Raw genomic sequence first — 16,255 nt, forward strand, 5'->3', positions numbered from 1 at the left:
TCAGTCTCAAGGTCCCTTTTTCTGGAGGCCGCTTTCCACTTTCCAGAACCCAGAGAGTGGGTTTTGAGGATGTGACTGTGCCGCTGGGGGGCGCGCGGCTCCCGCTAACCCAGAACCTGAACCCCAGACCTGGGCGGGTAGGGGGTGGGGGCTGGGGGGTGGCGAGTGGCCGGTCCCCTCCCAGGCCGGAGGCCACGCCGGGACAACTGGGCCGCGAGGGGGCGCCCGACGCCCACCGGTACCTTTCCACTGCGCCCCTCCCCCCCCACCGCGAATGTCCGGGGGGTGCAAGGAAATGAGGAGAGAGGTCTAAAGGCAGGTGATGGATGGAAACAGAAAAGGCGGGAGCAAATGGGGCCCTGAAAAGGAGAGGAACGTGGAAAGCAAATAAATGAGGACAAAACTCGAGAGGACACGGAGAAGGGAACCTGCGGGAAGAGGGGCACTAACAGGGTGGCTGGGGCCGACGTTCGGGGCCTTTCTGCGGGGTTCCCCTCCCCCCATTTCCCAAACGGGCCCCGGAAGGGGCGGTCCGGTCCGGCGGGCAGCGGTGACGCCAGGCGCTGGCACCCACCGCACTCCGGCCCCGAAACTCCTGGTAACCGAGGACGCCGGCGGCCGGGCTGCTGTTCTCGGGTAACCGGGCGGCCCGCGCGCCCCCGCCGGTCCGGGCGCGCTCCCGCAGCCCCGCACACGCGGGCGGCCTGCGCGCCCCTGCACCCTGCAGCCCCGGGCGCACTCGCGTCCCCGCAGCCCCGTTCCCGGAAGGCCCCTCTCTCTGGGTGTCGCGTGCCCAGAACGTGACTCAGCGCTTTTTCTGCGCCTAGAGCGTCCTGACCCGCCTGGCCTTGGGCTTGGGGGCGTGGAGACCCCAGCCTCAGGGATGGACCCACCCGCATCCTCCCTCTGCCTGCCGGCAGGGGCCTGGAAGCGCCCTTACATAGTCCCTCCTGACAGGCAGGTGAATCTTTGTGGGGAGGGGCAGGTTCAATCATTTTTTTCATTAACCCCAGGGGCTACTGTAGGCAGGGGGAGAAAGAGAGGGCAGCGTGTCTTAAGGGGCTCGCAGCCTGCGCAGGGTGCACTGGACCCCTTCTGCTGGCTTTTTAAAATTAATTTATTTTCTCCAGTTTTATTGAGAAATAATTAACATACGTCACTGTATAAGGTGTTGGGACTTCCCTGGTGGTCCAGTGGTTAAGACTATGCACTTCCAATGCAGGAGGTGTGGTTTGATCCCTGGTGGTGGAGCTAAGATCCCACATGCCCTCCGGTGCAGCCAAAAACACCCCAAAAAACAAAGGGTGTACAGCATGATCGTTTGATTTACACATACAGTTGATCCTTGAACAACATGGGTTTGAACTCTGGGGGTCCACTTATACCTGGATTGTTTTCAATGAGTACATATTACGGTAGTACACAATAGTACTGTGGATAGGGAGGGCCAACTGTAAAGTTCTGTGTGAATTTTCCACTGCCCCAGGGTCAGTTCCTCTAACCCCTGCTGCTCAAGGGTCAACTGTATTGCGAAATGATTACTACAGTAGGTTTAGTTGTCATCCATCATCTCAAATAGAATCAAAAGAAAAGGAAAAAAAAAAATTCTCCTTGCAATGAGAACTCAGGATCTACTCTGTTGACAACTTTCCTGTCTCACATAGCAGTGTTAACTAGAGTCATCATGTTGTACATTACATCCCTAGTTCTTTTTTTTTTTTTTTTTAACTTATTTGGCTGTGCTGGGTCTTAGTTGTGGGATCCTGAGTTGCAGCATGTGAACTTTTAGTTGTAGCACATGGCATCTAGTTCCCTGACCAGGGATCAAACCCGGGCTCCCGGCAGTAGAAGTGCAGAGTCCTAACCACTGGACCGCCAGGGAAGTCCCCTGGTGCACTCTTGGGACCCACTTGCTCTGTGCGTTTGGTCTTCTGTTGTGTGCTTGCCCTCCACACCCAATGGAAGGGTCTTCCCATCTGTCTGAGATTTGTTGAATGAGTGAATGAGCACAGAGACCAGTGACAGGCAAATGCGGTTCTCAGTGTACACCACCGGCAGGGCACCACACACAATCACATCTTCAGCAAGGGCTTTTTAATAAGGCCAAGGAAGAGGGGTGAGCTGGGAGTCAAGGCCTGGGGTCCCTGAGGGCAGGGAAGACAGGCTGAGCTGCCTTTCCTCTGGCTCTCCACTGTCTGCCCAGGTCAGAGTGCTGGCTTCTGGATCTAAGTCACTGTGAGAAATGGGGCGTGCACTCCCACCCCCTCCATCCATTCCGCCATGCTCTGTTGAGCACACACCATGTGCCACTCCCAACTCCTGGCAGGTGCCATGGAGAACCAGGCACTGCCTCTGCCTTCCTGGAGCTCCCAATCCAGCAGGAGAGGCCCATGCTGCCAACATGGTGAAATAAAGGGCACTGGAGGGCGGCAGTGGGTGGAGAGGCGGCAGATGTCCAGATGGGTCCCCCAGCCAGTAGTGCCCAGGAGAAGCCAACCTCATCTGTGCTGACATCCTCAGAGCTGGGTCCTCTCTCTTAGTTTCCTCTTCTGCAGACACCAGAAGGCTCCTAATACTTCCTGCAGATTAAGGTCTATGCCTCTATGACTGAGGACCATTCCAGCTACCCCCTCGCTCCCGCAGAGGGAACAAACAGACCAGCGTTGCCCCTTCATCCCCCGGAGTCTGGGCTTGAAGATCCTGGGGTCTGCCAGAGGCCCAGCCAGCTGATGTGGTGGGCTCCTGGAGCTCAGGGCTCAGCCCAAGACTTTCCCCAACAAACTTGAATTCCAGACAGCAGCCAGGAGCCCCAGGTTGGGCAGTCTGTGCTGGCAGCAGGGGAAAGGCATGAGCACCGGGCAGGAGGAGGACAGAACCCCCAGAACTTGTCCTCTGACCTTGAGTCATGCAACAGACTGCTGGGGTGAAGAAGGAAAAGGGGTTGTGATGGAGGTCATCCCCCAAACTGAGTTCTAGATCCACCAAATAAAAGGGTTCAGAGTCAAGAGCGGACCGTGGTGGGTGGGCTTTCCAGAGCTCTGGCCAGCTGGAGGACACTGCTCCAGCCTGCCCCACCCTTCCGTGAGGATATGTCCCCGCTGGTGCTGTCCTCAATTCGGGTACCAATCTGGGGACCCCAATATGTGTAACCAACTGCCTTCTCAAGCAGAAGTGCGGAAAGGGTTGGTGTGAGTTCTACCAGGATATTAGGGTCCTTCCAGCTGGGGGACCACAGCTGGGGACTCATGATGGGACCCTGAAACTAGGTCCTGAAAAGTTACATAGGTGAAGGGGGAGAGTGGGAGGGTGTTCGCGCAGGGCAGAGGGCAGGGGTAGGAGACAGAGGGAGGAAACAGTGATTCTGGGCGATACATCAGTGTGACTGATCACGGAGGGAGGGGTAGGTGGGAAGATGAGTGGCGAGCAGGGGAGGATCTTGATGGTGTTTGGAGTCTTCTGTAGGCGAGGGAAGTCATTGTAGGGTTCTCAACAGATGAGTGACATGGCCAGAAGTGTACTTGAGAAGAGTCCCACGAACCCTCCCCTGCACTGAGCCAGCCAGCCGGGTGTCCACCTGCATGCCCTTTCCCACCTCCTCTCCTTCTGCCTGTAACTCCTGTCCTCTCTGCATCTTGCTGAATACCCCTGCTGACCCTTTTAAGAATCAACTCAGCATGGTCCAGAGAAGCATGGCAGCTGGGCCACACATGTTTATGTCTTCTCTTCCCAAGCGCCATTCAAATCAAAAGGCTTCTTTTTTAAAGCCCTACTACAAAAACCCCTGAGACTTCTCTGGCGGTCCAGTGGTTAAGACTCCACACTTCCACTGCAGGGGGCCCAAGTTCGATCACTGGTCAGGGAACTAAGATCCTGCGTGCTGTGTGGTACAGCAAAAAAACCAAAACAACAACAAAAAAACCCACAGAAAACATTGTACAAGAATGTTCATAGCACCTTCATTTACAATAGCCCCAAACTGGAAGCAGCCCAGGTGTCCATCTAGTGGAGAACGGATAAACAAATTGCTATAGTCATCCGATGGAATACTACTCAGCTGTGAAAAGGAACAAACTACTGATGCATGTGACAACGTAGTTAAATTTCAAAAATAATGTGTTCAGTGAAAGAAGCCAAGCACAGAGTAAAAGTGTATGATGCCATTTATATGAAATTCTAGAACAGGAAAAACTGACCTATGGCGATAGAAATCGAATTAGTGGTTGTTGCTTGCGGAGTGGAGGGGCCAGGAGGGGCTGACTGGGCTCTGCTCACACAGTGTGGTTCCTTTTCCAAGCTGAGTCTCCTAGAACCATCCTTCATTACCCAGAAGCCTCTCAGCCACCCCTCAACTGTGCCACGTGTGCTTCAAACTCTCTGTACCCCCAGCCTAACTCCCCCCCTTCCCTTCTGTTTCATTCTGCATTCCCCACTCAGGGGATGATGGCATTGCCGGCCACCAGTCCCCAGTCATCTCTTGTTGTGGCCTCCGAGCCCTGAGAAAACCCCTCTGCATGATCGTGGGAGTGAAATTGGAGAGTTGTCCTGGCAAGACCACGCCGCAACCCAGCTCAGTGGGTTGGGAAATCTCTCTAAGAACAGATCTCACCCATCTTTGTGTCCACGCAGACTCAGGTCCGCAGGTGAAAGGAAACATTGACCAAGCAACCAGGTGATGACTGACCAGGGTTTCCAGCACCTGGGACCCTGGCCTTCCTCCCCGCAGCTGGGAATCCCCCTGAGTCCTGCCAGCTGGAGGCAGACGTGCCGGCGGGGCTGGCCCGTTGCAGAGTCTCAAGGGCCGAGGCTGGCCTCCCCTTGTTCCCATTCCTCCTTTTCGTGTCCCCGGCTCCTGAGTGCCCTCCCATGTCCCTCCAGATCTCTCCTCCCTCCTTACTCCCATTGCGCTGCCCTCTAGCTGGAGCGGGAACCAAAGGTCCCCACAATCCTCTTGTGCATCCCGGCACAGCCCCCGCCCCCTCTACTCCTCACCCCACCCCCGCCCTGCCACCTTCTTCTTCGCTCTGCAAGCAAGAGGCACTGCAGAGTGACCGCTGCCCTGGGCTGGGGCAGAGCTCTCCCTTCCTACCTCCTCTGAGACCCTTTGCCTTGTGCTGCCACCAGAAGGGTCCGTCCTTGCTCTCCCAGCATCCCGTCTCCCCAGCATCTGCAATTCACCCTCTCCCCAGGCTAGCCCCTTCCTTCCTTCAAGCACACGCAGGTCACCCCATCTTAAAACAGCTTCCCTTGGTGTCTTCACCACTGCCCGCCCTCTCCTTCCTTTCACCCTGATCTGAGCTCGGAGTTGGCAGCCTGTCCTCAGACTCTGGGTTCTACCCCTGTCCTGCTAATGAAATGCCCTGTGGGAGGCCACAGGCCTTCCCTGGGCAAATGCTGGCTGGCTTCCTTCCTTCCGGAGCCCACTCTGGCCTGTTGACTCTCACTGCAGGCTCCGTGGGGCGGGGCCAGCCAGGAACAGGTGCGTCCATGTAGGTGTGTGTAGGGGGCAAGGAGGGGGGGAGGGGTGGGGGAGGGGGCTCCCTCCTGCCCTAATGGTGGCCCTTCTCCAGGCTCCTTACTCTCTGCTCTCCTCTCTGGTCTCCCTTCTGGAAGAGTCTGTGCACCTGGGCTGCAGCCTTTACCTTCACCAGGTCCCTTGGGACTGTGTCCTAGTCCTGGCTCTATCTCCTTCCGGTTTTGAGCATCGTATTTGTTCACCAGCAGATTCCACCGCATAACCTGGGGTGACCTCCACAGGACAGGACTAACACCATTGTCATCTCCCCCCTCCCCCAAATGGTTCCACTTCGTTTACTAATTCATAGGATTATTCGTGGCCTGTGAATTCAACAAATGTCTGTCGCTCTCCACTGCTTCACGCTGCCCTCCATTTCTCTAGGTGGGATTCATTTTCATTTTGTAGCCACGTCTTTGGTTGTCACTTATACCTGTCTCTTCCCAAGTCCCTTTGGAGGTCACCACGGGTCATCTTCATGGAGGGGTCTGGGAGGCGAATTGTCCTTCAGATAAAAGCTTCCTGGGCCCAAGGGTGGCAGGGCCTTTGAGCTGAGCGTTTGGGTGGGGGGCCAGGGTGGGGATTGCCCTCTCTTCGTGACCCACTTCTCCCTGCATGGAGGTCGTTGGGCCGAGTTGCTGTTTCTCTTCCTCTTTGCCTGGGAGACCCTTAATCCCCCTCGCAATAGAACCCACACATGAAATAGAGCCGGGTAATGTGGCTGGGGGTTGAGCCCCAGCCCCCTGTGAGGTCCGCCCGCCACACCTGGACACCCCACCCTTCTCTCCAAAACTGGCCTTGAACTGTGGGCCCAAGCCCACCCGGCCTTGTGGCACAGTGCCAGCTCTGGGTCCAGCCTCTCGGGCCATCTCCATCAGGCCGGGCTTCATCTTTAGCCAAACAGCAGGCAGCAGGGGCTCTCGGGCCCTTCACAGAGCTCCCAGTCCCAGCTTGGACACTGAGTAGCTGGGCTCCACAGCTGTCCAGCTCAGTGGCCCCAGGGCCTGTCGTGGTGCACGGTGGGGCGGGCCCAGCAGGGACAGCTGAGCTGGGCACAGCTCTGACCTGGTGACCTTGTTGTCGGGTGCAAACATGTCAAAGGCCATTTGCTGACCCTGTGAACTTGGGTGGGGTAATAAAAGATATGTGTGTGAAGGGGTTGAATGCTGGTTTCACCACACCAACCCTGCATCTCGGGCCTCTGTGATCCTTATTCCTAGGGCCTAGGCTCCAGGAGAGTTGGGGACCAGAGGAGCAGATGAGAGTGAGACAGGCCAGGCCTCTCCCACTGCCCTCCAGCCCTTCCCTCTTGTCCCGTATCCCCTCTCCCTCCCCCCTCCCCTGGCTCGCACCAGCCACATGTCCCACTCAAGCTTCAGGTGGCACTCAGGGCCCTACTCCCTCTTTTATTACCTCACCCAAACCCACAGAGTCAGCAAGGGGGGCCTCTTAATTGTTTCCAGAACAGGGCAGTATGGAGTTTCCTCAGAGGCCCCCCTGGCTGAATGCTCTGCACCCCTGGGGGCATCAGGAAGCACCCGGGGCGGGGGGATAGGGCGTGGTATGCAGATTGAGGCAGGGGGCGGGGCGCAGGGCGGTCTGGGCAAGGGGGCAGAGCCACTGACAGAAGCGGCGTGGCTGGGTGAAGGGGAGAGAACAGTTGGCAGCCCCTCAGCCTCAGCTTAATTCCCTGGGCGAATAGCAGCCCTGGGAAGGCTGCCGGCAGTCCACTGTGGCTTCAAAGGGTCTTGGGGGCCGTGGGTAGGGTGGGATGTATGCAAGCAGCCTGTGCTCCCCAGTTCCTGGAACTCTTGCTTTCCTGGGAGCTCAGCGAGCTGCTTGCTTCAAGGAGAAAGGAGTCTGGGGCTCAGACCCAGGCTGCTGTCCTGCCCCCAGATCAGCATCTGGGTGACAGGGCTCTGCTGGGAGCTGGAGCGGGGGGCAGCAGCGAGGTCTCCCGCCTTGGGTAATGTGTACCCCGCCTCCCCTGTCCTGCCACTCAGCCTGGTTGGCTTCTGGGGGACCCGACCCTTCAGCTGCTCCCTCCGGCTCCTGCACTCACAGAGAAAGCTCAGGCCCGAGCATTCCAGTCACGGAGCCTCTGACCTGTCCCACCTGGGAGCCTCAGAGTGGGCTGGACACACGTGCCCCAGGAGGAAGGTGACCCCCCAGGGCTTCCATGCACCTCCCTGGCTCACAATGGCCAGCACAGGCCCAGCCTGGGTGGCCTCAAAAAGCGCCCTCCCCTGTCCCAGTGCCTCCCCTCCCTTGTCACCTGTGTTTTCCTCTTCATCACACAAGAATGTCAGCGGGACCTGGGGCCACTCTCCCACCCCATTGTTAATGCAGCCCCTCTCCACAGCCCCACCCCTGACAGGCCCAGGCCTGCCCCGCAGGGCCAGCCCACTCCCCCCTGCCGGGAGTCCAAATACACCTGTTTACCTTTGGGCCTCAGCCCGGGATGGAAGCTCGCCTGACTCCTGACCGTCTCCTCCCACCCGCCCTCACAGACCTTCTTTCCTGCCCTCCAGCTCACCTGCCTCCTTCTGCAAGTCTGGGTCCCCAGTATGTTGAGGGGGGCAGAGGCAGGCAGAAGAGTGTTTCCTGCCCTCAGCTCAGCTCTTCAGGCGGCCTGGTGCATTTGCTCCAGGCCAGCATGGAATCCCATCCCGGGGGCCTTCCAGTCACTGGAGCTGGGGGTGGCCTGTCCCGTGGAACAGGATGTACTCTGGGCAGACGGGGAGGGTCCCCAAAGTCTGAGTTCCTGCCCTTTCCCCCTCATCCCTTTCCTGGCTGGGGATACATGGGGGAGGGAGGGGAGGAAAGAGGTGGAAAGTTAAGAGACAGAAAGGTGGCTTCTTGCTCTGGGAAGGAACTGTACCACACCTGAGGGTGAAGTGGCTGAAGGGCTTCTCACCTCAGAAGTGGAGATCGAAGGAAATGTGAAACCTGGGCTCGAAGCCACACAGCGCAAAAGAGAAAGGACAACTCAGTGCAACATGGGGTCCTGGACTGGGGTGTTGGAATGGAGAGGAGCATTACTGGGGTGATCTGCAAGATGTGAATGGGGTCTGCGGGTAGATGGGATTGCCGGGTCAATGTTAATTTCCTGATTGTGATGGTGGCACTAGGATTATGGAGGCGTGTCCTTGTTCTAAGGAAATACACGCTAAAGTATCTAGTGCTGATGGGGCATCCTGTCTGCAACTTACTGTTAATGGTGCAAAATATATATTGACTGGGATTACGTTGAATCTATAAATAAATACGGAGTCACTGAACGTCTTTTTAAAAAAGCCACCCAGCCAAGGGCCAGGGCAGGGGTGAGTAGGAGGGACAGGATCCACTCACGCTTCCCGCCCCCTCAACCGCCAACCCCCAAACGCTGCCTGCTGAAGGGGTGTGTGAAGCCCTGTGCTCCGGCCCCTTCGGAGCCCCCTCTTAGCTCTGGCTGCTCGTTGGCAGCATCCACGGACCCTTAAAAGTGCCAGCGTCTGGGTCCCACCCCCAGAGACGCTAGTCCCAGGCATCGGGATTTTCAGGAGCTCCTGGTGATCCTTCCTGGCAGCCAGAAGCTTCTTCAGCCTCTCCTTAGCTGGCAGGCAGTTCTGCCAGCCCCTGACCTCGCCCCTCCTCCCCAGCACGGGCCCAGGCAGAGGGTGAGGAGGGGGGACAGGGACAGGCCCCACCTGTCAATCCAGGGTAGACCCCTTTTGGCGGGGGGCTGAAGGCTGATCCTGGGGACCAGTGGAGAGGCTGGAGCCCCCATGTTCCCCCAGTGCCGGCGGGTGGTGGGGAGAGGGAGGGAGCCGTTGCTTAGGGGGTGAAGGGAGTCTCAGAGGGAGGCTGGGGCAGCCTCCTCAGCGAGCGGTGGGAAGGGGATGGGCTGCCTCCTGAGCTCGGTAAGGCCCCAACCCGGCTGGCCCTGCAGTGTGTGCACCCTTCTGAAATATTTGGAATAATTAGCAAGTGAAAGCAGCAAGTTGGCGGGGGAATGCCAGGTTGGCCTGGAGCCAGCCTCCAGTGCAAGGAAAGAAAGGGGCTTCAGGAGAAAGGGGCCCGTGGAGGCTGGGCAGGATTGTGTAGGACAGTGCCTGTGTGTGTGTGTGTGTGTGTGTGTGTGTGTGCGCGCGCGCGCGCGTGAATGCTGGGGGAAGAGGCTGTGCACCACAAGGGCATGCTGGCGGGGCAGGTGTGGGCTCGGGGGAGAGATGGGTTCCAGGCAAAGCTGCGGTGAGGGGGTTGAAAGATGCCTGCTGAGTGTCACATATTTGCTGTGCCTCAGTTTCCCCATCAGAACTCTGGTACGTTGGCTCCTCACAGGCTGGAGCTGTAGGGTCTAGGCACCCCGTCTTCTGTCTTCCCTGATGGCCTCCCTCAGCCCCAACCTGCATTGGAGGGAAGGTGCTGGGTGGGGTGAATGAACCCCAGGGTGGCAAGTGGGGCTCCAGGGGCTGGGGCCCTCTGACCTCACACCCTGTCCCTTCAGGAAGGGACCAAGGGAGGGAGGAGCTGGACACAGGCCCAGGCGAGGACCGCAGGCAAGCCTGGGCAGGCCCTCGAGGTGGGCGAGGTGGGGGACGTGAGCCGAGCCCTGGGCAAGCTCGGCCTTTGTGAGTCCCCAGGGCCAGGGAGGGGGCTGTGCCTCCTTTGCCGCCTGCTCCTGGGGGCTGTGGGTACAGTCTCCCCGTTGCACAGATAGAGGTGTCGAGGCCCTGGCTGCAGGGGACCCTCGAGGACTGCCTCTCAGCCCCTTTCTCTCTGGGGACCCAGAGGTCATGGGGAGTGCACCAGGGGGCACTCTGCAGGCCTTTGGTGCCTCCCATCTTCCTCCCAGCCATTCCCCCTTGGGCCTTGGCCTCTCCAAAACTGGCCCATGCTTTTCCCCAGAGAAAGTTGCAAGCAGGTTCATTTTGAGATTTTTTAAAACTTTATTTTTAAAAATTTTTTTATTGTAAATAACTTTCCATGAAAAAGGTTAAATTGCCCAATGGGGCAGGAGGGTGGTTGTGGAATGCAGCCCAGGGGGCTTAGGGTGGAGCAAGATACTCCCCCACAGGAGTGCAAGCAAGGGCACAGGGCCATCCCCGCTTCCTGGTCCCAGTAGTTCCAGCAAGCACTGTGTCCCTCCCAGTTAAGCCTCAGCTATAGCTACACTCACTACATTAGTCTGTCTGTCCCCTTTCCCTCTGCAGCTTGGCTGCCCCAGCCCCTAACCCCCAGAACCCCAACTCCCCGCTGCTCTCAGCCTCACGTTGGGCTCAAAGATTAGGGATATATACCCTCTGCCCCACCTCTAGGGATGAAGCCAGAAGACCCCAGAGGCCTTAGAAAATCTCCTGGCTCCACCCAGCACCCCGGCCTCGTTTCTGTCTCCTCACTCTTCCCCACTCCCCGGAGCTGCGCCTCACAGACTGCCGGCCCCAGCCCCAGGGAAGCTCTGCCGGGAGAGGCCTCTAGGGCGTTAATTTGCAGTCACCTAATCAGCATTTGTTGTACCTGGGAACTTTCTCTGGATAGAGACCTGGGGAGGAGAGCGGGAGAGAGAGAAGCTTCGAAGCTAAGATGCTCTGGGGCGGGAACTGTACTGATGCTTCCAGCTTGGCCAGGGTCCCTCCAAGCCGCAGCTCTCATAGCGTAGGGCCCTTAGCGTGTCCTTGGGGCAGGGAAGAAGTGGATCAATGAAACACTGTGTGTATGGGGGACTGGGCAGCGGAGGCAGCAATTTTGGTTCTGGGCCCCAATTCTCAGCCTGCTGGACTAGAATCTGAGGATGGCCTGGGCTGGGGGCCGTGTGGCCTCACGGGGTGACCGGGCCCAGCCCCTGCCTGGGCGGTAGGGTGTCCATGGGCCTGCACTGGTGGGGGGGGGGGCAGTCTGGGCCCAGACTTGGGCGCTGTCTGGAGGTGGGGCAGGGCCTGGCTTCTTACAAGAAGGCGCCCATGCTGGCCCAGTCATGCAGGTCAGAGGCCAGGGTGGCATCCCCGGCCTCAAAGAGGGGCTCGGGGGGCAGGCAGCTACTGCCGCTCTCGTCCCAGGGGTGCTGCAGGAAGGATGTGGCCAGGAAGGTCTCGTCGAAGTCCAGGCTGTTGGTAGGCTGCTCCACCGGAGGCCCCCAGGTAACAGGGCAGTCGATGTGGTGGCCGTGGACGGTGAGGTCCACGTCCCCGTGCAAGGCGGGGCTCAGCGGCGGGCTCAGCTCCAAGGCCTCCAGCGTGCCCAGCTCCCCGCCCAGCGTGCCGGCGTCGAAGATGGCCTCCCAGTCAAAGTTGCCCTTGAGGGGTTCCAGCTCGCCCTGCTCCTCCTGGGTCAGCAGCAGGGTGCTGGAGGGCCGCGGGACCTTGGCCACCCGCTTGGGCAGCGGCTGTTTACGCTTATGCCCCAGCCTGCCCTCGCCCGCACCCCAGCCCGCCTCCCCAGTGGCCTCCTCGAACTCGCGCAGCAGCTGCTGGGCCTCGGTGTTCACGGTCAGTGGCCCGGCCCACAGGGCGGCGCTGGGCTCGGGCGCGGCCTGGCGGGCAAAGGCTGGGTGGATTTGGACTGGGGGCAGCCGCCGCTTCTTGAAGGCCCCACTCAGCAGCCGCTCGGCGTACTGGGGGTCGATGCGCCAGAAGCCCCCCTTGCCTGGCTCGTCCTTCTCCCGAGGCACCTTGATGAAGCACTTGTTCAGGGACAGGTTGTGGCGGATGGAGTTCTGGACACAGGGAGATAGGAGAGAAGGAAGACAGCTGGGTGAGTAGGTGGGGTCAGTGATGGGGGGGTTCCTAGCGCCACTGCCAGTCCCGCCACCGCCTTCCCTCCGATGGGGGCAGGGGAGACAGAGGCGCTGCTCCGACCGGGAGGCTCTGGGACACCAGCCACGGGGCACCAGGAGCTGGGAGTGCTGTCGGGGGCTTTTGTTCCCTGTTGCCAGGATATCTGCCTGCTCAGTCATCCGAGCCCTGAGCCGCAGGGTGGCTCTCAGTGCCACCCTGTCCTGCCCTCCCTCTCTCACCCCGCCGCTTGCAGCCTCTGGCCAAAGGCCTTGGCTCCCCCAGGGCCTGGACGGCCATCTCCCTCTGCCTGGGCCTGGCTGGCCTTCTCTGTTTGTGAAATGAGTGAGTGGGTGTGAGGGTGTGTGTGTGGGGGGGGGGGGGGATGAAGTGTGGGAGGATCTGATGACTTTCCTTGTTTGTAGAGCCGGCTGCTGGCCTGGGCCCTCACCCACCATGTCCCCCTCCTCCCACCCCAGGCTCTGAGGCCTCAGTTGATTATTACCCAGCCAAGAGCATAGCGCTCATTCCTGGGGCCTCTCAGGCTTGGGGTAGGGTGGGGGGTGGTGGAGGGTCTCTGCTTTCTCACCAAGGTTACAAACGGTACCTGCCCCAGGGTCAGGCCCAAGCGAACGTGGAATAGCTGTGACCACAGGAACTGTGACCCTGTGCCGCAGGGAAGGATCTGTGCATCCTCAGGCTCTCTGTCCCCAAGTAGCCCCTGATTCTGATGGTCGAAGATGCTCAGGGCAGTGTGTGCCCGGCCTTGAATCACCATCCTGGCTTGTTCACGCCTGGGTGCACAGCCCAAACCACGCTGGGGCACAGGGGTCTGGGGCCTGGTCAGTGGGGCCGCAGGTGAGTAGTGCCCCCTGGCAAGACTGGGATGTTTACACGGTGACCTGGGCCCCCTGGCTGCTCTGTGCCAGGTTCCGGAGACTTGGAACATGAAGCCAGTGTGGGAGGCAGGAGCCCCTGTGGAAAGCACCTGGCTGAGGTAATTGTCCCCCCAGGGAGGTTGATGAGAAGAGGGGGAGGCGTGTAGGCAGGAAACTAGGGAGGGGTTGGGGGGGGCTGGCACAGCAGCTTTAGGAAGGCCCCGTAGCCCTTCCACTGGGACACAGCTGGCCTTCACACCCCACAGCACGCCCCTCTCCTCTCCCAGACCCCCTCCAGCCAACTGAAAGCAGGCAGGATGCAGAGCCTGGCGGGAACGATGCTCTGCTTCCAGTCAGGCCCTGACAAACTGACCTTGAGTAGGGTAGTGTCTAGGAATTCTAGGACTTGAGACAAAAATGTGTCCCTCAGTCCATCAACCTACCCTGGGGGGCTGTGTCCACGCATAGTTCAGCCCTGGTCTTTGGGCTGAGCCTGCTGGATGAGTGACAAGTTCTTTCCACTTGAACCTCTATGTCGGCACCCCTAAAGCCCTCTGAACATCCTCCCTCCTCCCTCTCTGAAGTCAAAGGGGCAGCAGTCCAAGCACTGGGCTCCCTTGAGGTCCTTCCTCGACGGCCTTCCTTCTCTCGGGGCCCTGGCCGTACCGCGCCTACTTGGCCTGCGGATCTGGGACGTGAGACCAGTCCGCGCGGGCATGGGGAGGGAGGGAGGGCCTCCCCTACCTGCCAGGTGGGGTCAGCGTGGCGGAAGTAGCAGAAGTTGTCCGTGATCCACTTGTAGATGGCCGACAGGGTGATCTTGGTGGCCTTGCTGGCCTGCATGGCCATGCAGATGAGCGTGGCATACGAGTAGGGCGGCTTCACGTTCGGGTTGGTGGCGTAGTCCACGTCGTCGGGAGGCGGGGCCTGCAGCCCCGAGGGGGCGCTCCGCGACGTGCACGACGACGTGGGCTTGCCGGGCGTGTGCGGCTGCCCCAGGCAGGCGGGGTCGGCCGCCAGGGGAGACCCCGGCGCGGCCGAGCCTGGCACCTGGTGGTAGCCGTGGGGGTCGGTGCCCCCCGAAGGCAGGGCGGGGGCCTTGGCGTTGAGAATAGAGAATTCCTGCAGCCACTGCAGGCTGGTCAGGCTGTCATCCAGGGCGTCGGACTCCTCCAGGCCGCCTTCCGGTCCGGCCTCCTCCGATGCCCCTGCTCCCGAGACGCGTAGCCAGCTCTCCGCCATATCTGCGGGGACTCTCCGAGGGGGCGGTCAACATCCACGAGCCGAGCCGAGGGTGGCCGCCGAGCTCTCCAGCCCGCTGACTCCCGCGGCTTCAGTTACACAGCCTCCCGGAAGCGTGCTTCCATCCCGCGATGCGGGGGTAGCCTCCTCCGAGCTGAATGTGGTGCCTGCGGGGACCATAGCGGGAACTGAGCCCTCTTTCCCCACTCCCGAGGGGAGAGTGTGTGCGAGGGGGGGAGGCTCTTACTAAAATCGTTCCTGCAGCTGGGGAGGATCTTTTACTGCCGAGGTCTGGGAAACAGAAGCTGTGCCCGGGGGTCCGACCCACACGGAGGTTCGCCTCGCTCTTTTCCTCTTTGATCTTTTAGAGGAGACTTAATTAGCCAAACGAGGGAATAGTGTAGGGGCAGGCGAGGCCACCCCCTTCTCCCTCAAAGCGGGAAATTAACCCCCCTCTCTCCCTCCACAACAAATGGAAATGGGGCGAGAGAGTCCAGGAGGGCAGTAGGACGGGGCGGGGGGCGGGGGAGGTCGTCTATTCTTTGAAAAGGGATAATAGGATGGGGATCAAGGGGAAGGAAGGAAACAAAACAGAGAGTTATAAGGGGGCGGGAAGTGAGTGTCCCCCAAACTCCTCTGATGTCAGTCCCCGGGCCCACCACTTCCGTCGGGGACGGATGGGAGAGCGGGCTGGTACCGACGCCCTCCCTTCCCACGGCCTGCAGCCCTCCCCGTCCCTTACCTGGCTCAGAGCGCAGCCCGGGCCAAAGGAAGGTTCTCGAAGAAATTCCTCCTACCGCCCACCCCCACCGCGGCTCTCTGCCCCCAGCTCGAGGGCCCAGCCAGTAATCCTCGTCGCCCCCAACGCCCGACGGCGCCTGTCTGAACGCCAGCGGCCCGGGGACCGGCATTAAGTAGCCGCTCGGAAGGCTTCTCCTGCTGCCATGGCGACGCCCCGCCCATATAAACAGCTTCCGCTTCTGCCATTGGTCAGGGTGTCTCCAAGGAGACCGCGGGCTCTTACCACTCTCTCAGGCGGTAACTCTCTTCGAACTCCCTCCTGGCCGCCCTCTCCCGCGCCACCCAGCTCCCTACCCGCCACCGCGTCCCGGCTCCGCGCATTCCCGCCCGAGGGCCCCGCGCAGAGCTCGGAGAGGCGCGCGGCTCGGGGCTCCCGCAGAGGTCGCGGGAACCGTGCTCCGCCCCACCCACTTCCCATCTGGGCTGCTCAGAGGTGTCGACGGCTCCTGGGACGCAGCCTGTGGCGCGGGGGCCAAGGCTGGGTGCATGCTTGGGGGTTTCCTTTCCTCTCCTCTGGGCTGCGAGTGGCAGTCTCACGTTTCTGCGGCTTGTCCCTGTCTCCAGACCGAGTGTCGTCTTGGTGCCCGCAAGCAGGTCTGACTCTCCGATGCCACCTGCCGCTCAGGTCCGCAGAAACCGCAGCCCCGGTCGCAGACACCCCAAGGTGGCTAGGGTAATCCAGTGTTTCCCGGTAAGCGCTCCCTCCCCGCCCCGGCCTCAGCAAGATTCCCAGAAGCTGACATTCCAGAGGCTTCTTCGGAAGTGCTCTCCCTCCTTTCCAGATAACCGAGGAAGCAGAGCCGGTGGGTGAAACTCAGAAAAGCCGTGGACTTGCCAAATTCTCTTACTGGGGTCATTTGCCCCACTCATATCACCAACCTTCAAGTGACGGACTAACGGTGGACTGTGGTCCTTCCTCCTCCCTTCCCCCAGCCTCCCTCCAGTCACCAGCTTTCCCGCTCTTCAATTATTGAGGAGCTGCAGTTGGAAGTTCTCCGGTTGAAGGGGGTGGGGGTGAGGGCTCCTTATCAGGCCTCTGTGCAGGAGCTGTGCCCGGGGGATGGTACACC

At 60.1% G+C, this 16,255-nt stretch overlaps 1 protein-coding gene across 1 annotated transcript; it reads right to left on the reverse strand.

Moving 5' to 3' along the window:
* Nucleotides 1–11,438: 11,438 nt before the first annotated feature.
* Nucleotides 11,439–14,384, reverse strand: FOXJ1 (forkhead box J1; the record flags this gene model as incomplete). The annotated part of the gene is made up of 2 exons (XM_082860268.1): nucleotides 11,439–12,206; nucleotides 13,887–14,384. 2 exons carry the CDS (start codon nucleotides 14,382–14,384, stop codon nucleotides 11,439–11,441), a joined length of 1,266 nt encoding a protein of 421 aa, XP_082716394.1.
* Between the last annotated feature and the right edge of the window lie 1,871 nt (nucleotides 14,385–16,255).

Source organism: Leucopleurus acutus (assembly GCF_964270905.1).
Source record: "Leucopleurus acutus genome assembly, chromosome: 19".
NCBI classification, from domain to species: domain Eukaryota; kingdom Metazoa; phylum Chordata; class Mammalia; order Artiodactyla; family Delphinidae; genus Leucopleurus; species Leucopleurus acutus.